This window comes from Saccopteryx bilineata, chromosome 8 (genome assembly GCF_036850765.1).
Source record: "Saccopteryx bilineata isolate mSacBil1 chromosome 8, mSacBil1_pri_phased_curated, whole genome shotgun sequence".
Lineage (NCBI taxonomy): Eukaryota > Metazoa > Chordata > Mammalia > Chiroptera > Emballonuridae > Saccopteryx > Saccopteryx bilineata.
The window spans coordinates 85341122-85363776 of record NC_089497.1 but is presented as its reverse complement, the minus strand read 5'-3'; the positions used below and the strand labels follow the sequence as shown (position 1 = coordinate 85363776).

The following is a 22655-nucleotide window of genomic DNA, read 5'->3' as shown; positions in this document are numbered from 1 at the left end:
CATGGAGTCGCTGTGATGTTTATGTGAGATAATCTTTGTAAAAGTGACTTATACAGAGCCTCTCAAGAATTACTGTTGATTAGGGACAAGTAAACGTTCTGAGAATAGCAGATCCAGTCACTACATATATAACTGCTTTCCTGATATAATACATGCTTTTGTTCCTTTTTTTTTATTTAGACAATTAAATTTAACAGGGTGATATTGGTCAAAATGAAAGTTTGGCCCTAAATGCTAAATAAGAAAAAAAATTAATATTATGTATTTTAACAAAGAAGGTAAGATATTTAAATCTCTTAAAAATAATCATACTGACAGTGATTCTTTTCAAGAAGACACATTGTATATCCTAGGATATATTTGTCCATTTATGCTCTTACTCATACCCATAGAGCAGACAAACACATGTGGGATTCTCTACCGTGTTTGGACAGTCTTAGATTGGCTGTGGGAAGGGTGCTAATGGACAGCACCAGAGCAAAGGGCTCCCTCACTGACAATCCTGCCAGATGGAGGTGGGGTAATCAGAATGCTTGTCAAGTACAATACTGGGTATTCAATGCACACCGGTGCCCTAGGTAATAATGAAATCAAGTAAGTTTAACTTAAAACATGTGGGAATATAGCAGAAATTAGTTATTCTAAATATTATATGTCTAACTGTGAGTATTTTTAATTAAAAAAATGGGTCACTATTGTTCTGTTACAGCAACAATATAAATAGGCAGTAAGATATAGGAAAACATTTCAAGGTCAGTCACTTCTAATTTAAAGGTTCTTTGCTTAAAAAAACACACTTCAATTATTTCTACACATTGATTAAGCACGTTTCTTTTTAAGATATTGCATACAAATTCACTCCTCAAAGTGCTTTTAGAAAATATTTTGACATAGACAAAGATTTTTCTTTCCATTCTTAGTACAATGATCTCCAAATCCACAATGACAGATTTACATTCATTACAAAACAACAACCAGCTGTTGCAATAATCTAATCAATTCCTGCTATTCCTAGGCTCACTGGATTTTGTTCCTACCTAGTTTAACTTCTGCGTTTTCAGTCAGCAAGACATTCTGCCCTTTAATATCTCGATGAATCACTTTATGCTGGTGCAGGTGACTCAGCCCCTGGAGTGATAAGAGAGTTGAAAGGGGTTACTAGAAATAGAAGGCAAGATACAAATAAACTATTTCAGGTGTTAATGATCCAAAAAAGATGTAGCCTCACCCAAAGATACTTTCATTACTATATTCACATCTTTCATGTGCTCACAATGCTGTTCTAAGCCATAGGCAATTGATCAATATAAACCAAAATACAGAGGAAGCGCTTGCAATGCCTGGTGCTATGCTAAATGAAACCCTTCCATACCTTCTTAGATCTCAGGAGCCACACAAACTCAGTGTATGTGAGTTCAGCTAACAGTACTGTCACAAGTGAGGACTGCCTGTCTTTGCTAGTTTGTAACAGGGACATCTATAGCGCCTATGTACAGAAAACTACCCTAACACAATGCATCCTCCACTTTTGGGGGCCAATACTCAAATTTAAAAGTCACTTTCTATTACACAAATTTAATTAAGCACAATAAAATATTTCTCAGAACAGCCAAGAAATTTCCCATCGGCTTTAGCCAATGTGGCTCACATTAAAAAGGAAAGCAACAATTTTGATTTCCTTTGTTGGCATTAATCACTGTCATTTTCAGTGCTTTATGACATTTATGACTTAGTGTTTGTTCATTATATGAAATAATTATTCAGTGACATCCAAAACTGTGTTCCATTTCTCCATGAATTACTCTGATTTTGGTTTCTTGGTGGTATATGAGTTCTTGAACCTACAGACTTGTCTAAAGTAGTCACATTTTTTTTTTCAGAAAAAGAAAACCTAAAAGAATCTAAAATTGGAATCTTGAAGCAACTTAGGTTATGCTAGCAATTGTTAGTCCAAGGTATTGCATCCCTAAATATTGTCATTTTATAATTTGTGCTTTTCTGTACTTTTAATTTTTCTCCACAACAAAACCATGGTATGAAAGACGAGGTTGATACAAAAGGAAACAAAACTAAATATCTCAATTCCCTTGTGAGAAAATTCAGCATGAGAAGTGGATGCTCCCAAGAGCCATTTGTGTATTTAGGAATATCAGTGAATACACACCATGTGACAGGACAGCTGAGGCAGTGGTTTGGGTCTTCAAAAATTACCTTTGTTAACTAGTCAGTTTGGCTCAAGGCAGGCATCAAGCAGATTAAAATGCTACATGGTTTCACAGCATACTAACACCCATGAATCCTTAAAAGAGGAATTGAAAGTCCCATTCCCTCTTCACTACCCAAGTGGGTGAAAGCAGCTACCCAAGCACATAAATGAGCCAAAGGTTGTATTTAATGAGATCACAGGATGCATGCAGAGTCACTTCTGAAACTTCTTGTAATCAAATGTCCCTTCCAATGAGTCACCTTGTCTCAAATGCCAGTATAGTTTGGGAGAATGACTGCACTGGAAGAACAATTGTTTTCAAACATCTTAAAATTAGGTATTGAGATATACTTGTGGACGAAACCTCCCTGCTGCTTTAAGAACTGTGACTGGTCTTAAGACTGCGCCCCTACAGTGTCACCCAGCAGTGTAGAAAGGCATATTATGCAGAACCAGTCCTGGAGACCCAATAGATTCTTGGTACTTACTGGGTGGTCCGGATAACTAAAATAACCCATCACACTTTCTCTGAATGAGTAAAATTTTAAGTCAGAAAATTCAAATTCATTTTACACAATGACAACCAAATGTTTGGAGATAAATGTCAGCCTGGAAGGAGGTCAGAAGCTGTGCTTCTTTGTTAATCCCTCAAACTGTGCTTTGTGTTCTGTTTGAGAAATATTTTTGCGTACCGCAAAGCCACAGAGGTATTATCCTGTTTTTTCTGAAGAGCTTTATTTTTATATCTTTCACATTTATGTTTATAACCCAGATGGAACTAATATTTGCAAGTAATAAGCAGGTGTTAAGCTTCATGTTTTTACATGGATATTCAACTGACCTTGTTTATTGATAAGAGCACCCAGGGACGTCAGCAGTTCCTTTGTATTAAATCATATGTCCCTATGAATGGGGTCTATTGTTCCTGGGCTCTTAATTCTATTTACTTATTTGTTGTTGTGGCAATACTACTCTGGTCTAATTACTTAGTAGCTTTATAATAAGTCCTGATAATTAACACCATACATCTTCCAGCTTTGTTTTTTTTGTCTCCATTGCCTTGAGTATTCTTTCTTAGCCCTTTCCATTTCTATATAATGTTTTAAAAATCAGTTTGTCAATATCCACAGCTATGCCTAGAATGATTTTTGTACAGAGTTCAATGAAACCATGGCTCAAACTGGGTAGAAATAACATCTTGGATGACGTCAGAGTAATGGCGGAGTAGGAAGCGATACCGATAAATCTCCCCCAAAACTCAACAAGATCTTCAACCAGAAACAGAAAAACCTATACTTGGAGCTTCCAGATTCTTCGCAATACACCCAAAGGTATGATTGAGTGAAAAATTGGCTAAATATATAACCAAACCCCGAAGGAAATAGGGAGTAAGAAATGCTCCGCCTTCCTCACTAACCTAAACAGGGCGGCTTTCTCTGGTAACTGTGAATATAGAAATAACATCTTTATATACTGAACATTCTAATATATGAAATGCTAGACACCTCCATTTATTAAAGTCTTCTGTACTTTCAGTAATGTTTTGTAGTTTTCAGTATAGAAGTTGTTCATATCTTTCTATACATTTATTTCTAAGTATTTGATTTTTATGCTATTATAAATGTTATTTTAAAATATTATTTTGTATTTTCTTTATACCTACTGTGGTTTGAAATTAATGAACAAACATCATTTTTAATGCCTTTTATCCTCCTCAATTTATAGTCATCCATCCACCCATCTATCCATCCATCCACAGCACATAATCTAGCTCTCAAAGCTGTATCTTGGACACATTATAAAAAGTTTTAATTTTTATTTCCTTAAATTAAGAAGGCAAAGAGTATAAGAAAATAATGATTGCCAAGAAGATCTGGTAGGAATGCTCAATGGACATCTATTAGCCTTTATATTAGCAGCAAGAGATAATTAAGCTGGTCTGAATGAAGTAAAATATGACCAACTATCTTCTTCCAGAACTGAGCTCAGCAAACAGGATAGTACTGTGCAGATTGCCTGATTATGGGATTTGTGGGCAAAACTAAGTACATAGGCAGAGTCTTGTCCAACTACTTTGATTAATTTAACTGATTTAACTCTCAAAGGATTTTTTAAAGGTAAAATCAGATAAATTAGGCTCTATGTACTGAAATGGGTAAAATCATACAATCCTTAAATTAGTTATAAATTTTCACAAAGGAAAAATCAAATGAATGATCAAAATATCTCTAAAATAATCCATTTCTTAAGTAGGACACCATCTTCATGATCTAAAATCAGATCTCTAGTTAGAAACACAATTGGGCATGAATCCGTTGTTAGAAGAATCCAGTGTTAACTCCAATGGGATTGCCCATGGCCTACTCCGAATGGCACTCTTCCATCACAGCAGTCCCCAGCAAACCACCACTACCGTTACCACCGGAACAGAAAAGCTTTAAAGAGGTTTCCAGTATGTTTATGAAGTTTGGTACAAAGTTCAACACCTCCCAAGATATCTTGTATTGTTACTCACCCGTAAGATCTCCCTGCAGATGTAGGCAATCCACTCCTCCTTCAATGTGTTCCCTTTCGTGTTTTTGATCAGGTCAGTGACAGAGCCAGCACCACAGAACTCCATCACCAACTGGCAAAGGAAGCAAACATGCCATCGTTATAATTACACTTCTCAGCTTCCACTGGGCTGAGCTTAAATAAGCATTAGGTATTTTAGTTGAATGCTTTGGAATGCTATTCTTGCAAAGAAAATGTGACCATAAAACAAGATATAGAACATAAGCTTTTATCTTCATTTCTCCCCAAAATGACAGAAAGGAAAGATTATTTTTAATTTTACAACATAAAAATTATAGTTGGAAACACAGGAAAATCTCCATATTCTATGTATTTTATAAAACAAGGGCAACTAAGCAGTTCAGATGTAGTTGAAAATATGTTTCCATCCAGCAGTTGAATTCATCCTTTTCATAGAAGTAGGATCATTCCCCTGTCTGAAAGACAGTCCCAAGTTAGGACAACAGAAATGCACATTGTTTATGTTATTGGTTTTTAAGAGGCACTGTAAGCTGTCAGACTGAGGACTGTTTTTAATTAAATTCAGCAAATGTTCCCTGGAGGCTGGAAACATCAAATAAATTTAATAAACAATAAGCTCCAATTTAGCACCTTTCATCCAAAAAGCTGCAACCTCCTTATAAATATGAATTCATTACAGTACTCAGCAGCTTTATAAAAATAAGCAGAAAATAAACACCTCCCTTACTTAATGAAGAAGTAGAGACTAGAAGAGAAAAAGCAATCTATCAGCTTTTACATTCATTTTCTTGGCTTAGAGAAACATATCTATGTCTATGCCTTCTCTCTCTTCCTCAAAAAGTCTTTAATAAAAGTCACTTTATTCAGTACTTATATAATTTTTAAAAAATTACATAACAACAATTCAGAATAACTACCGATCAATCTTTGACCTGATACTAGAAACAGAACTAATACGGGGCCAGAGTAAAATCACACTGCTGATATTGGCTTTGTTAAAACATACATTCATAACATCAGCACCATGTCACCAAGACCTAAAAGATACTCTGCAAGGCTGCAAAACCTCAGGTAGAGATTATGTTTTCTTCTTTTCTGTACTGTACCCCAAGTTGAAACTCAATAAAAATTCATGCAATTAGTTTATGAATGAATATAAATTTCTGCAAAGAAGATACACAAATAACCAACAATTACAGGGAATAAATAACAAACAATTACACAGAAAGAGACTCAATGTTGACAGTTATCAGAAAAATGCAAGTTAGAACCACAATGAGATACCACTTCACATTCACTAGGATGGCTGTATACTACTTTAAAAAAAAAGAAACAATATAACAAGTGATGGGAAGGATGTGGAGAAACTATGTATTAATAGAATCCTCACTGGAGGAAATTTAAAATGGTGCAGTCATAGTGCAAACAATTTGAAGGCTCCTCAATAAGTTAAACATAGAATTAACCTATGACTTAGCAATTCCACTTTTAGATATATTCCCAAAAGAATTGAAAACAGTTATACAAACAAAAACTTGCACCTGAATGTTCACAAAAGACAAAAGGTGAAAATAATCAAAATGTCCATCATCAGATGAATAAACAAAATAAGGTATGTCCATAAAATAGATGAAAAAGGCCCTGGCTGGTTGGCTCAGCGGTAGAGCGTCGGCCTGGCATGTGGGGGACCCGGGTTCGATTCCCAGCCAGGGCACACAGGAGAAGCGCCCATTTGCTTCTCCACCCGCAGCCCCTCCTTCCTCTCTGTCTCTCTCTTCCCCTCCCGCAGCCAAGGCTCCATTGGAGCAAAGATGGCCTGGGCGCTGGGGATGGCTCCTTGGCCTCTGCCCCAGGCGCTAGAGTGGCTCTGGTCGTGACAGAGCGACGCCCCGGAGGGGCAGAGCATCGCCCCCTGGTGGGCAGAGCGTCGCCCCCTGGTGGACGTGCCGGGTGGATCCTGGTCAGGCGCATGCGGGAGTCTGTCTGACTGTCTCTCCCCAGCTTCAGAAAAATACAAAAAAAAAAAAAATAGATGAAAACAAATGAAATTCAGAAGCATAATACAACATGGATAAATCCTGAAAACATTATGCTAATTGAATGAAGCCAGACAAAAAATAGCTTTATCTTGCACAAATCTATTTATATGAAATAGGCAAATCTATAGAAACAGAAAGCAAATTAGTGGTTGTCTGCCAGGTACTAGAGGAAGAGAGGAATGGAAGTGTCCGCTTAATGGGTACAGTTTCCTTGGGCGTGGAAAAGTTCTAGAACTAGATAGAGGTGATGGTTGTATAACACTGTATACTTAATGCCACTGAATTACATACATTTTAAGATGGTTAAAATGATCAATTTTAAGCTATGTGTATTTTATCAGAATTAAAAAAAGATATGAAGAGATTATTTATTTCAAAGTAATAGCAGATGGGAGAGAGAAGATGAGGTACAACTGGCCACTGATTAATGGTAGTTGGGCTAGCTTGGGGTACATCAGTGTTCATTAAACTGTTTGGAATACTTTTGCATGTTTTTTTTTTAATGAGAATCTTTTTTTAAAATTTATTTTAGAGAGGAGAGAAAGAGACAGAGAGAGAGAGAGGAGAGACAGAGAGAGAAGGGGGAGGAGCTGGAAGCATTGACTCCCATATGTGCCTTGACCAGGCAAGCCCAGGGTTTCAAACCGGCGACCTCAGCATTTCCAGGTCGCCGCTTTATCCACTGCGCCACCACCGGTCAGGCACTTCTGCGTATTTTAAGGATTCTCCACAGAGGTTTTCAAAATCCTATTATTTTAGAAATAGCATATCATGGCTCAGTGGCAGCAGAATGGACCCAAGGAAAGTCCTTGGGTAGAAAGAAAATAATATTTTCTTAAGTGAGCAAAACATGTTTGTACCTCTTTTCCAAGTCCCATTTTGAAGAACACAGTGACCAGCCCTCCCATGAATGTGCCCACTGCTCTTGTACCAGCTGGAGAAAATGACCCCCCGCCCCCGGGCTCCGTTCGGAACTGTGACTGCAGTTCCCAGGGAAAGCGGTGGAAGCCCAGCAACTCCCGTTCTTTACAATTAGATTGGACAAAATACTTTCAAATATTCAATAGGAAACAATCCTGCTGTAGCCAAGCACTAATGTCAGTGATTTCTATAATTTGCTTCTCCATTCAGCTCCAGCTGAAGGTGGCTAACTTCTTTTCATCTCACTATGGAACAAAATGATTGTTAAATTATGTAATGGGATTTTTTTCTTTAAGAAAAAGAAAGAAACCAACATTTGCTAGCAACCAGTTCCTGCAGCTGCACAGCAACCCTGATAATGACTGCCACCACACAGTGCACACCCTCCTCTCCCAGTGACCTCACCGCACTGATGAACACAGACATGCCGACCCCAGGAGCAGGAAGCCCGTAGTTCCATGTCACAAGCAAGAAATAGCAGAGCATTAATATCTTCCCTGCAGAAAGTTTTCCAAGTGTTGACACTGGGTAACAATACTTGCTAACATTTACTGAGAATTTACCATGTGCCAGCTACTGGGCTAAGTGACGTGCGACTGTTGCTTCATTAATTCTCCTTCCCCTCGATTCCCTTTTCATTATTTACTTGGAAACAAAGCGTAGCTTATTGATTTGGAAATAAAGCTGCAGCCTTATCCACACACTCATTAAGCAACTGGGTGGAAGGCCTGGTGCTCTTCCAAGTTGCAGCTCTGAGAACTGAACAGGCTCTCCAACCACCTTGGGCTCAACGCCCCCCCACCACTATAAAATCCAACAGAAGAGCATCAACCTTATTGGTTAATGTGAACATTCATTCTGTCTATGAATATGTAGTTCCTAGCAGCCAGAAATCTTGAACTATATTTATTACTTTTCTATTTTTTGGTCTGTTTGCATGTATTAAAAAGTTTCAACTTAGAAGATAGCATCAATATTCCCCAAGATCCACTCTTTTTTGGATGGTGAAGAAATGGCTAAAAGGTGCTTAGTAAAGGCTTTGGACACGTGTGTTTCAAAAACCTCTGTTAATGGAAGAGTACCAAAGACACCCCCCCACACACACACAGCAAGAAGACACAGTGGTGCAAGCCAGGACATTGGATCTTTTTATTTGGAAGGTTGGAAGGTAGTGGTGGTGGGATCTTAAAATTCTCACTCCACCCCACCTACATAAGTGGGTCAGAAAATGAAATACACATGCATGGCACTTGGACAGAGAGAAGGAAGGTTAAGCTGAAGGTGAGGACAGAAGCGTGCTCGGGCACAATGTTGGGCCTGGCCTGGAACAGTGTGCTGGGGGAGATATTTAAAAACAGCACAGTGTAGTACAGTTCAATTATTAGGGAAAGGGTTGCCTGAAATACTGGACATGGGTAGTTATTTCTATTTAAATTAAAATGGTTAATTTTTAAAAGCACAGAGTTCTAATATTTATTTCACAATTTGCATGGTTGTTTTCACATATTTCTGTCAGTTTTCTTACATATCTGACCAGCAAGAGTTTTTTCTTAGAGGCTGCGGAGGAGGCATGCTTATTGCGCCCTGCTGCATTCTACTTTACCTTCTCGGGACAGTATTTAAGGAAAGGCTCTCTGGCCTTAGGTGACCCCAGAAGGAGTTTCAGAAGCACTATCTGAGGCCACCCTGAGCTCACCTCTTCACCTAGCCTAAGAGGCTCAGGATGATTTCTCTAGGGTCCCTATAATATTCAATCACTTGCTAATTAATTGGTTTTAAGTGCCTGTAAGAAGAAACAAAGTTTTCAGCTGTTTTAAAACTATAGGCACTAACTAGCTCAGAATACCTTGACAGGAACCCATTCTTCACAAATGTCACTAGTCAGTCACCCACAAATATAAATGACTACTACCAGATCCCTTCTCATTTATAGTAAAAGAATGGGCAGGAGGCAGGGGTAAGAAAGTGGAGGGAGCAGGAAGATAAAGGTCTGCTTAAAATGAGAGAAATTTACACCAAGAAATTGAAGAGGCACCTTAAGAAAACAATAGGAAAGATAAACTTTCAAGAATTTATAACTCTGCAAAGGATCAGCCTATTGACCTTGAAGGTCCAGAAACATCAGCAAGGCATAGGGTACTTTTATCATGTGTGGCTGGAAATAGCCTTAGGTCTCATGAGCATGATTTATGGAAGTGTGAACAAAACCCAAACTCAGTACTTTGTTAAAAAATGAGCTTTATTTGCCAAAGGTAGTTTAGGTCTAACAATATAAAATATGTGAGTAAAGAGGTAAAAATTGATAGGTATACATTTATCATTTCAATCACCAGACAGAAAGACAAAGTAAAACTGTTGGGAATTTCAAATTTGAAAAAGCAACCTAACAGCTTTTAGCATTCCTTTTTAAACTAGCATACATTGGGGGTGGGGGGGGACAAACTCCTTTGGCTCTTAAATTATATTTTTAGACTGGAAAAACAAATGTTTATGCTACAAATTCTAAGTCTTCCAAAGATAACAAGATGAGTCCCAAGGATGTGAAGTCCCAAAATTGTTCAATCAAATTTCTGGATAATGAACAATCTTGTAGCTTGAGAGTGACAATGGTAGTTTGAATATACTGAGCCAACTGGTATTTTTAGAAACGAGAAGCCTGCCCACAGGACAGGCCCACCGGAAAAGTCTCTAGTAGCTCATGCCTAAGGAGGTATCCATCTTCGAGTCAGAATGACAGCATTCAAAGAATGAGAGAAGTTAGCTACATGCTATGTTCGTATCTGGTGCTAACCTTCTTAGGAAGCATGCAAGAGCTTCTAGGGAATTTTCCTGTTGGGGCAAATCATCACCTGTTCATTTGGGCCACTGATTCGATCATAGACACTAACCTAAGACTGTACGAAACTTACACCTTGGCCTCTCAAAATGTTACACTCAAAAAGAAGAATGCAAGAGGGGGCAAGGGAGCAAGTTTTCAGACGAGTTACAAATAGGAAAAGAAAAAAAATTCTGACCTTAGAGGACTTAAGACCAAGCAACTTAGCAGTTGAGGATTCTCGAGAAGCACAATGTAAAAAGGAACACAGACTTTGGATCAAAATTAATCTAGAAAATGAATGAGAGTACTGTATAGACTATTAGCAGAATAACTTTGGGTATACATAGATCTTCCTTCAGCTAAGGTAAAAAGCAGTTTGAGTATAGTTCAAATGAAATTCATTGGGATACAAGAAGAAATTATTTTCACATTCTTGTCACAAAGCCACCTATTAATTCACAGAAAATGGCTATATAAAAGCTGAACTCAAGCCCAATGGCAAAATATTAAATTAAGTGTAGATTTAACTCTGTGTTTATATCTAAGTAACTTATATTTTGTCTCTATAGGTCACGCATTGGGGTAGCTCTGAAACTGGGAGACTGTTTATAATCAACTTTTATTATTTTAGTTACTCCTATGTTTACCAAATTCAGCCTTTTAAATTGTTCTGTTCACAAATAGTAAGATTCAATCACTTCTCCAGGCAGGGGACCTAGCTTCTATACACTTTAGTTATAAAAGTGACAGACACTGATTAAAACACCCTCCCCCAAAAGAAAATCTCATTATTGATGCATAGAAAAAATTGTTAATTAACTCCGCAAAGACTCAACAACAAGTGGTTAAATTTTTAATAGTGGTGTCTGCAACACTTTACATTTAAATCTTAAAACAACCAGTATGTTAGTGGACATGCTTTTTGCCAAGGCAAGATGCTATACCAACATACTCCAAACTACAATGGATTTAGGTTTGGGGGCTGTGGCCAACACCACTGCCAATTCTAGAAGTTACCCTCTTTGGTGAATGACAGCATGTCTTAGTTCAGTGGTCGGCGAACTCATTAGTCAACAGAGCCAAATATCGACAGCACAACGATTGGCATTTCTTTTGAGAGCCAAATTTTTTAAACTTAAACTATATAGGTAGGCACATTCCTTATAGAGGGAGCACCCGCACATGGTATTTTGTGGAAGAGCCACACTCAAGGAGCCAAAGAGCCGCATGGGGCTCGCGAGCCGCAGTTTGCCGACCAGGGTCTTAGTTCATCTCAGTATCACATTCCCAGATGACCTTATACAGGGCATGGACAAGTAATGTAAGTGCATAAAGTTGAGCAAGCCTGAGTGACAACAGGGAGTGATGGAATCTATGATGCAAACTGGAGTGGACATGTGGCTTCTAACATACTGTTGCTATTTGGGATTTGGGGCCCAATAGTTCTGATTTTTTTTTTGAAAGATCATTTGATTTTTCAAAACCTTTTAAGTAATCCAGTCTTTTGTGTGAAACTGCTCAATTTTTTGTAATGTTGGCATAATTACAACATCATCACCATATGTCAGCCAAGCTAAACACATTTATCTGGACAGCACTGAGTCTCCAGGTCGCCAGTGTAAAAAGTCAGACCTGGTCCAAAGTTACCATTTTTATAAGGAAGGAACAAAGCATAAGAGACCTGAATGCCAGGTAGGATACAGGCCTCTAGACCCAGGCCAGGTTTCAGCCTCCTGTTAGAAAGCTTGTCCCTGAAATGCACACAAGATCATTTCCCAACTCTTAGCACTGCCTGTCTTTACTGTGACAATCTAATAAATGACTTAGTGAGTCATTTCAGTACAATAATCTATTTTACCCGACCACCCTACATGTAGAAAGCTCACCAGGAATTTATTTCCTTTTCTAACATCTTCTAGCCCTGTGAAAGTATCAGAAGAAACAACAAATTACATGTGATCTCACTTTCTAATTTTAGGGAAATCAGAAATGTTGTATAACAGACACTCTGTGCCTCGCTCAGTGCCTGAGTGGCCTGCAGCAGCGCGGTGAGCCTGTCCCCACCAGAGGCAGCAGCGCGGTGAGCTGTCCCCACCAGAGGCAGCAGCGCGGTGAGCTGTCCCCACCAGAGGCAGCAGCAGCGTGGTGAGCCAGTCCCCACCAGAGGCAGCAGCGCGGTGAGCCTGTCCCCACCAGAGGCAGCAGCGCGGTGAGCTGTCCCCACCAGAGGCAGCAGCGCGGTGAGCTGTCCCCACCAGAGGCAGCAGCACGGTGAGCTGTCCCCACTAGAGGCAGCAGCAGCGTGGTGAGCCAGTCCCCACCAGAGGCAGCAGCGCGGTGAGCTGTCCCCACCAGAGGCAGCAGCGCGGTGAGCTGTCCCCACCAGAGGCAGCAGCAGCGTGGTGAGCCAGTCCCCACCAGAGGCAGCAGCGAGGTGAGCTGTCCCCACCAGAGGCAGCAGCGCGGTGAGCTGTCCCCACTAGAGGCAGCAGCAGCGTGGTGAGCTGTCCCCACCAGAGGCAGCAGCGCGGTGAGCTGTCCCCACTAGAGGCAGCAGCAGCGTGGTGAGCCAGTCCCCACCAGAGGCAGCAGCGTGGTGAGCCAGTCCTCACCAGAGGCAGCAGCGCGGTGAGCCAGTCCCCACCAGAGGCAGCAGCGCGGTGAGCCAGTCCCCACCAGAGGCAGCAGCGCGGTGAGCCAGTCCCCACCAGAGGCAGCAGCGCGGTGAGCTGTCCCCACCAGAGGCATTAGCAGCGCGGTGAGCTGTCCCCACCAGAGGCATTAGCAGCGCGGTGAGCTGTCCCCACCAGAGGCATTAGCAGCGCGGTGAGCTGTCCCCACCAGAGGCAGCAGCACGGTGAGCCAGTCCCCACCAGAGGCAGCAGCGCGGTGAGCCTGTCCCCACCAGAGGCAGTGTGCGCGCCAAGCCTGCCTTGTTTCCGAGAGATCGGAATCTTTATTGAAAAAGCTCTCTTTTTGATTTCCGGATAGGCTCTACAAAGTTGATAAGGGAGAATTATTTGGCCATTATCAGAAGTAGTTGTATTTCCACAAAGAGCTGGTACTAAACAAGAGTTTATCTCTATGACAAGACTGATAGAATTCGCACCAATTGTAATTCAATCAGACACCTGAAATAGCACATACAGTGGCTGGCGGGTTGTGAGCACAAACCTCTGTCTCCCAGCCACAGCTCAAAAACTAGCTGGGAAATATTTTCTAGAGTCTGAATAGCGGTGCTATGTGTTAGAAAGTGCTGTTCTCAGGGTTGTTACAGGCTATGTTTTTATAATAATATTTTATATATATAAATGGAATTCTCACAGAAAACCATGAATTTGTCCAAAGAGTCAACTATGTGTGACCTTAGCAATTGTTTGCTAAAACATTCCCAAAAGGTTTAATGTACTTTTCCAAATGTATTTCCTAGACTTCACACCAGTCTTCTGAGCAGCTAACAGGTCTTACTGTCTTCATTGAGAGTTGGGGAAACTAATAAATGGAGAGGAAAGGTGAACTTATTAAAATGAACTTAATAAAATGAACTTATTAAAATGCAAAGCTTCAATGCTATTTGGAAGACCAACATTTGATAAGGAAACTCTTTTATTACAATGGAAAGGAGAAGACTGAAGGAATCAGAGGCTTGACTCCAGCATCCAGCAACTTGGAGCTGGTGAGCACACTGGCTCCATCCCACGAGCTAAGAGACCTTGGGCAAATTTCTCAACTTCTCTGAACCTAACTTCCCCTTCTGTAAAGTAGAGATAATGAAAATATCTAATCTGTTGAGTGGTTGTAAAGATCTAATGAAATAACTGAACAGTGTGAACAAATGTCCTACTCGGCACATGATAAGCAGATGATAAACATTACTTGCCATTGTTATTAATAACACAGAATGGCCAAACTTAGTGAGTCAGAGGCCTTAGAATAAATATACACTATTATATTCTATAACCAAGTTTGCACCAATAGTGTAATCTGGTATTAATTTCCCAATTATTATGTTTGTTTGCCTTTACTTTTCCAAATGCCTCCTTAGTTTGTCATCAAATAGAAGAAGCATAACTAGAAAAAGAAATGATGCTCTTGCCTTCATGAGGCATTTTATAGCTTTATAGTTACACCCTCAGTGACACAGAAGCTGGGGGGTCAGAACAATTCTGTGCACAGGCACGAATCTGACCGACACAGAATGTGGGGCCTCTAAAGTCACCTGCACTGACCTCTCCATGTGACCTGGTTTTGGAAGTGATCACTACTTACTGATGGCCCTTTGCCAACTTCAGGAAAAGGATCGCTAAAACAGTCTTCTAACTGATCTTCCTGCTTCTACATTGGCCTCCATTCATTCTAGTCTCAACCCAGCCACTGGAGGGACCATCACTCTGTGAATCAGATCCCACCCACCCCCTGCCCCGATTCCCACCTCAGTCAGAGTAAAAGCTGCTATCTTCCCAGCAGTCAGGAAGGCCCTGCATGACCTGGCCTCGAGTCTCATCACTCACATCTTTCAGTCACATGGGCCTTGGCATTATTCCTGGAAAACGGGACTGGAATGCCTTCCTCCAGTTATCACCACAGGGCTCACCCGGCCACCATACTCACCGCTGCAAGCCTGTCTCTCCCTGTGACATTTCCCTGCTCTCCGGGAACTCTTAGCTTTTAGGGCTCTCTGTAGTTCCCTTGCACATTACATTTACTGTTTGTAGTCTGTTTCAAAACTGCAAGCTGCATGAAAGTTGGGGATTTCTTCAGTTTTGTTCACTGATACACCCTAAGTGCTTAGAAGAGTGCCTTGCAACTACCAAGTATTTGATATTTGTTGGATGAACGAACGAACGAATGGATGAATGGTGAATGAATGAATGAACACATACACTTGCATCTCTTGGTTTCCAGAAACCACAGCTATCTCCAGGGGAGGAGCAATAGGCTACAGTGAGAACTGGTGGGCAGCGACTCATTCCAGAGCACAACCCTTCTGTTCGCGCACTGCGGAAACAAACAGGCTTCCGGCTTTCTCCCACTACCAATCTGAAAACGAAATGAAGATTTTGCTCATTAAAAAATGATAAAAAAAATTTAAGTGCCTTTCACAGAACTTCAGGCCAAGCGACATCTTCATGTTTCAGGATGAGCTTAGAGACCCTGAGAAAGTCCATGAACTTTACTGGGATCTAGCCAAATAAATGACAACTAATTTTCTTTCCAGCTTAAAAAAATATCAGGATTAGGAAAAGGTGAAAATGAGTCAAGCCTGCTTGACCATTCCTCCTCTTCTATCACCCTACAGTTTGTAAATACATACCCTCATTTGAATAGTTCAACCTAACAAGAAAACCAACTACCTTATCTACTCCATCTCACAAAAAAAATGATATTAATAATTAGGTGTGACTCAACTAGAAATACTTGTGATAAGCTGGGATATGGTTTCATAGCTACATTCATGCTTTTTTAAAATCTGGAACTGTAGTCTTGACCAAAGAAAAAAGTTTTCCTACAGACAGCAGTAAAATAGCTATCATTCTCCACTGTCATCTGCAGCTTATCCAGCTTGGGCCATCTCATCCTGTCCTGGTGAACCTGCAGCGTATTTTAAACTCTCAAAAGTAGCTGTAGCTCTCAGGTTTGTATCAATAATTATAATAATAGCAACCAAGTTTGTACCAATAAATGTCACTTAAATTCACAAAACAACTCTTGTCAGAGTCGTATACCCTGGCACTGAGGGGGACACTTCAATACACGGGACACAATCCTTGTCCTCAGAGAGCTGTCTACACGAAGAGCAAGGACAGCTCAGTGAAAAGAAAAAACAAGGAACAAGTGGCCGTGATTTTAGAATTTAAGAGAAAGTAGAAAAGCAGACATGGAAAAGGAAAATGTTTTAAAAATTGAATTACTGAAATTAATACTGAGATACAAATATCTTCAACACTGCTAGTGTGTATTATTCTAGACATTCTCACCATGTCAATGCATATATATTTTTTCTTTAGCTTTCATTTTTTGATTAAAATGAAAACATTATCTGTAATCTAGCCTCTAAAAAAAGCCTTAAAAATTCTAGGATAATTCTCAATGCACATTCATTTGTAAATACAGACCATTTTAACTGGTTGACTAGCATCTCTTAATTGATTTACTTAATTTATTCTTTTTTGGTTAACTTCTACGTATATCTTTAAGTAGCTGCCCATATATTTATTTAGGACACATCCCTGCATGTGGAAGTATTGAGCCATTTATAGTAAAGCACTTTTATTGGGAGATAGATATCTGTGTGTGTCTATATATATTCTAATTGGTCTTAAGTAAAGTTGTACCAATATTTATTTCCACAAACAGTAGGTGTCCATTCTGGATATAGCATTAAAAAAAATACTTCGCAGCCTGACCTGTGATGGTGCAGTGGATGAATCATCAACCTGGAATGCTGAGGTCCCTGGTTCAAAACCCCAGGCTTGCCTGGTCAAGGTACATATGGGAGTGATGCTGCTTCCTGCTACTTCCTCCTCTTCTCCGTCTCTCTCTCTCCCCTCTCTCAAATGAATAAATAAAATCTTTTTAAAAGCCCAAAAAACAAAAAAAAAAACCAAAAAAACAAAACAAAACTTTGCAAACTACTATGTAGAAATGGTATTTGATTATCATCTTCTTTTGCATTTATATTTTTAGTAAGATTACATTTTTTAAAATCTTTATTGGTAACTGCTACTTCTTACCTTATTGATTGATGTATTATTCTTAACTCAGTCTTTCTATTAGTAGTTTCATATCTCTCCTATTGATTTATAAAAACACTTCATCTTTAAAAGCTACTAAATTCTCTCATCACATATAAAATTAATATTTTCCCTAAATTAACTATTTGCATTTTACTTTGTTTTTTGCATTTTTACAGTAAGAAACTTTATATATCTCTTTTTAGTAAATACAGTCACATTTATTTTCTTCTATGATCTTAACATTTTTATTGTCACATGTACATCTAACATACATTTAAGAGGTCACAATTAAAATCTTTAAGAAGTCACATAAAAATACATAAAATCAATGTGATCATGCAAAGTGGGTTTACTTACCCTAAGGTACATTTTTTTATTTTAAATTTAGAGGTAGGTCTCATGTATCTTGTGGGAAAAAATTCCCAGCATATCTTTTCGGTTCCAAAGATAGGAGTACTCAATATCAAATGACATGAAAATCTTACTCTTCTGAGCGAACATTATTCTATTCCTTTTTAAAAATTGTTTTTTAAGACTTTATTCATTTTAGAGAGGATAGAGAGAGAGAGACAGAGAGAGAAATGAGGGAGGAGCAGGAAGCATCAACTCCCATATGTGCCTGGACCAGGGAAGCCCAGGGTTTAGAACTGGAGACCTCGGTGTTCCAGGTCAACACTTTATCCACTGTGCCACCACAGGTCAGGCTCTTCTATTCTTTCTGATCACCATTTGTGTTCACTGTATATGCTCTATCTTCTCAGATGGACTATAAATGCCTTATGCATTAAGAGTAACTTCCACTGAAGACTGAGTTCTGTGACAGGTTATTCATGAAATAGTGGTCACTGGACACATGTAGTTTAACACATAATTTGATGTATATTAAGCACTGGATAATTTAGCAAATTTTGTGTGTTAGACACATATTAAGACTTCTGGAAAATGAGCAATATGATAAATGAATTAAAAAGCTATTTTTGTAGGCATTAATCTAAGAGCAACATATGAGATGAACAGAGGGTGTGTGTGTTTGTGTGAGAGAGAGAGAGAGAGAGAGAGAGAGAGATATCAAGTAGTTCCAAAATCTAGGCTTCCACTGAATGGGCTTATACTAATGGAATGGTTATAAACTGGGCAAATGTAGGTGAAATCAAGACAGTATTATGAGTTTTCCTTCAGGATAAGGTGAATAACAACACTTCCAGTAGCAGAAATCAGGAGAGTGGGGAGAAGAGCAATCTGGGCAGGCAGGGCAAGGACAGGAGTACTGGCTTTGGTGTCAGACATACTGAACTTACCATTAGTGGGACAGTCAATAAAGTTGTATCACAGACTGTCAAAGTTGCAGGACTAGGGCACATATCTGAATAGACAATGGGAAGCAGAAAAGAAAAGCAACCTTTGAGAGTACCTACATGGTATCATACACTGTCTGAAGTGCTTTATTCAAAGAGTTAGAATTTTAATTTCAGTTATCTATACACATCAGTGACAGAATAGGATAAACACTCATGTAGAGCTTGCTTAGATCCTAACTGCACCATTTCTAGCTATTTAGACCTTGAGACAGTTTGCTTATCCTCTCTGTAAACCTTAGTTTCATCATCCAAAAAATGAGGATGTTTACCTCAAAGAGCCAGAAAAAAATTATATAATCCAGAAAAAAATAGTATGGTGCCCAAAATGTAATAAAAACTCAATATAAGTAGTCATCAGTGGGGGGGGGGGGACAGAGAACTTAACAACTGGCTTTAAGAATGGTCCACATTAAGCCTGCCCAGGCGGTGGCGCAGTGGATAGAGTGTTGGACTGGGATGCGGAAGACCCAGGTTCAAGACCCCCGAGGTCGCCAGCTTGAGTGCAGGCTCATCTGGTTTGAGCAAAAAGCTCATCAGCTTGGACCCAAGGTCGCTGGCTTGAGCAAGGGATTACTCGGTCTGCTGAAGGCCCACGGTCAAGGCACATATGAGAAAGCAATCAATGAACAACTAGGGTGTCACTACGAAAAACTGATGATTGATGCTTCTCATCTCTCTTCATTCCTGTCTGTCTGTCCCTGTCTATCCTTCTCTCTGACTCTCTCTCTGTCTCTGTACAAAAAAAAAAAAAAAAGAATGGTCCACATCAAGATAGAAGACTGAGTGAGATACTGAAGAGGCAGAGAGGTGTTTAAGGAAATGAGAAAAAACCTGGAAAACTCAATATTAGGGAAATAATAAGGCTAAAGGTTTCCAAAAAGTTCCTTAATCAAATTTAGTCATGAGGATAGTGAAACGTACCATTTAGTACTAGGTGTTTTTCATGTAAGAAAAATAAGTTTGGGGAGCACTACATACCCAGAGTTGGTCATCCATGCCAGGTGGGTTCTTTTTGATAAAAGCACCATAGTATGTAGCAATATTCCGGTGATGAGAATATTTCTTCAACATGTTAATTTCTTGTTTGATTTCTTCCTCTTCATCCTGTATTAGAATAATTAATATTCAGTCATGAAAATCTATGTCTTAGTACAATTCGGTATTTCATTACTATCTACATAAATCAATGACATAAGTTCTTTCTTAAGTTTTTTCTTCTGTGGTGATGAACAAGCATAATTATTATATAACTTGACTTTCTTGACCACAAAGAAACAATGTGCAAGACCACACACTAGCAATCTAAGGGGTCTTCTGTTTGTATAGCAAATAGGCATAGCAAGTTTGCTGGGGGGAGGGGGGAATAAAACAAAACACTTCATTCCTTCACCAGCAAAAAAAGATCAAAGTCGACAGGCTACTGAGATAAGACTCACTCTACGCCTCTGGGAACTGTGTCCACCACACACCTAACACTGGGTGTATCTGATATAGAAAGGGTTTAGGAAGTGAAAGGAAAAAATATGAACTCATATCTAAAATTTAAGTTCATTTTCTTTGAAGTCGTCTTTGATCGAAGTACCTGACTGAAGATGATGAAAGTCAGATGAGAAAGGGAGTGAGGATAAGCTCCCTGGATCTGGGGAGGGAGTTCCCAGAGCAGGAGTACCCACCGCAGCCTCAGGAAACTCAACATGAAAGGAGGAGTACCCACCTCAGCCTCAGGAAACTCAACATGAAAGGAGGAGTACCCACCGCAGCCTCAGGAAACTCAACATGAAAGGAGGAGTACCCACCTCAGCCTCAGGAAACTCAACATGAAAGGAGGAGTACCCACCTCAGCCTCAGGAAACTCAACATGAAAGGAGGAGTACCCACCTCAGCCTCAGGAAACTCAACATGAAAGGAGGAGTACCCACCGCAGCCTCAGGAAACTCAACATGAAAGGAGGAGTACCCACCGCAGCCTCAGGAAACTCAACATGAAAGGAGGAGTACCCACCGCAGCCTCAGGAAACTCAACATGAAAGGGGAGGGGACACATGGCAGTGCCACAGCTGTGAAAGAGAGGCAACTCTCCCAGAGCGGAAGTGTCCACCTCAGCCTCAGGAAACTCAACATGAAAGGAGAGGGAACACGTGGCAGTGCCACAGCTGTGAAAGAGGCAACTCTCCCAGAGCAGGAGTACCCACCTCAGCCTCAGGAAACTCAACATGAAAGGAGAGGGGACACGTGGCAGTGCCACAGCTGTGAAAGAGGCAACTCTCCCAGAGCAGGAGTACCCACCTCAGCCTCAGGAAACTCAACATGAAAGGGGAGGGGACACGTGGCAGTGCCACAGCTGTGAAAGAGGCAACTCTCCCAGAGCAGGAGTACCCACCTCAGCCTCAGGAAACTCAACATGAAAGGGGAGGGAACACGTGGCAGTGCCACAGCTGTGAAAGAGGCAACTCTCCCAGAGCAGGAGTACCCACCTCAGCCTCAGGAAACTCAACATGAAAGGGGAGGGGACACGTGGCAGTGCCACAGCTGTGAAAGAGGCAACTCTCCCAGAGCGGAAGTGAACTCCTCCAGGCTTCATCCACTCTGAGCTTCAATTCCGAGCCCACCAACTTGGGTTATTTTAGTCCCCTCCCCTGGCATCACTGATGGAAAGTATTTGCGTTCTTCTATAATTTTATTTTAATATGCACGTATCAGTTGGATTTAAAAATAGTATTTCATTTTTAAGGTTGGTAGGAAAATTTTTTATCCCAGTGAAATTGTTTTAGATGCAGCAGTAGGAACGATGATGCCTAAGTACAAGGTGTCACCATGACCTGAGACCCTCAGAGTGTGTCCCCGTTTCCTTGCCCATCCACATTCTGGGCCATTCTGCAGTCTCTCAGGTGATACCTCTTCGCTTCCTCTTCTTCACACAATTTCTACTCATCATTTTTGATTGAATTTAATTGACATCTTCCCTGACTCTCTCAGGCAATGTCAAGTTCCCCCCCTCAACCCCCACTATATCTTATCCATCCCCTACACTTCTTCACATCTGTGCCACATTTGCTGGTCAAGGTTGGAGGTATGGGTCATTCTGTACCATAACTTCCCTTTCACCTGATTCTCTTCTCTAGAAATTATAAGCTCTCCTCTGCCTTTAGATCTCAGTTCCCTTCCCTAGCAAAGCTCTCTGCTCTGTCTGATGTGAGTCCAGCCCTGTGGGTCACCATGTGTCTCTTCCTTTGTAGCACCCACCAAAGCTGGAACCCCCACTTATCTGTCTAATCATTTAAGTATCTCCTCCCTGTACAAATCTTAACAGGAATCTTCTGCCTTTTAGAACCTCCCAGCATCTAGCAAAGTGCCTGTGAATAAATGTAAATGAAATAATGAATGCCTACAAAGGCCCAACCCCTTAGCACAGTATTAGTGATGCTTGAAATGAACTGGTAAGAATGAGCTAAGGAGAGTGGTGAAATGCTGACATTTCTTAACCACACAAAACCAAGCAGGCTACACATCCCACGGCTTACCTAAATTGAAGACTAGGTAATCTAAAAACAAAATGCACGATTGGGACGCTGAGCTAAGGAGGAGCATATGGCCCTAACCATGGAGGGGAGTGAGGGGATGGGATGGTGGCTGAAAGGGGAGATGGCATTCTGCTGGCCAACAAAATCCTTCCCTGCAGCTTCTGAAACCTTCACCACAGGCCTCAGGAAAGAATGACCTTCACGGACCTTCAGCTTCTAGAAAGGTCCCTGAAATGTGCCTCAACTGTCTTATCGTGGTGCATATTAGCTATTTTAAGCACACCAGGTAGGGTCCAATAATTGTGGATGAAGGTAGGATGTGAGCGGACATATCAATATTTTAGGGAAGCCTAAATAGAAAGGAAAGAAAACAAACCCGAGAGTTTCCGTGGGTAGCCTGGCATGCAGATGTGTCGATGAAAGAAGCAACTGCGTGAGTAAAAGTACCAATCATGCCCAACCGCAGCCTGATGGCTTCGGTCACACTTAGTGAGGCATCAGTCTGGTCCTACAAGTATTTG

The 22655-nt window shown here is 40.4% G+C and overlaps 1 protein-coding gene across 7 annotated transcripts in view; it reads right to left on the bottom strand.

The window, feature by feature from the left end:
- The window catches only part of TNIK (TRAF2 and NCK interacting kinase), a 415592-nt gene that overhangs the window by 144428 nt on the left and 248509 nt on the right, over positions 1-22655 (bottom strand). For all 7 annotated transcript variants that reach the window (XM_066241478.1, XM_066241483.1, XM_066241479.1 and 4 more), the window contains exons 4-6: positions 19593-19718; positions 4722-4832; positions 1038-1128 (exon numbers count right to left, since the gene is read on the bottom strand). In XM_066241478.1, coding sequence (XP_066097575.1) covers positions 1038-1128; positions 4722-4832; positions 19593-19718 — 328 coding nt within the window. The remainder of the gene's footprint in view (positions 1-1037; positions 1129-4721; positions 4833-19592; positions 19719-22655) is intronic.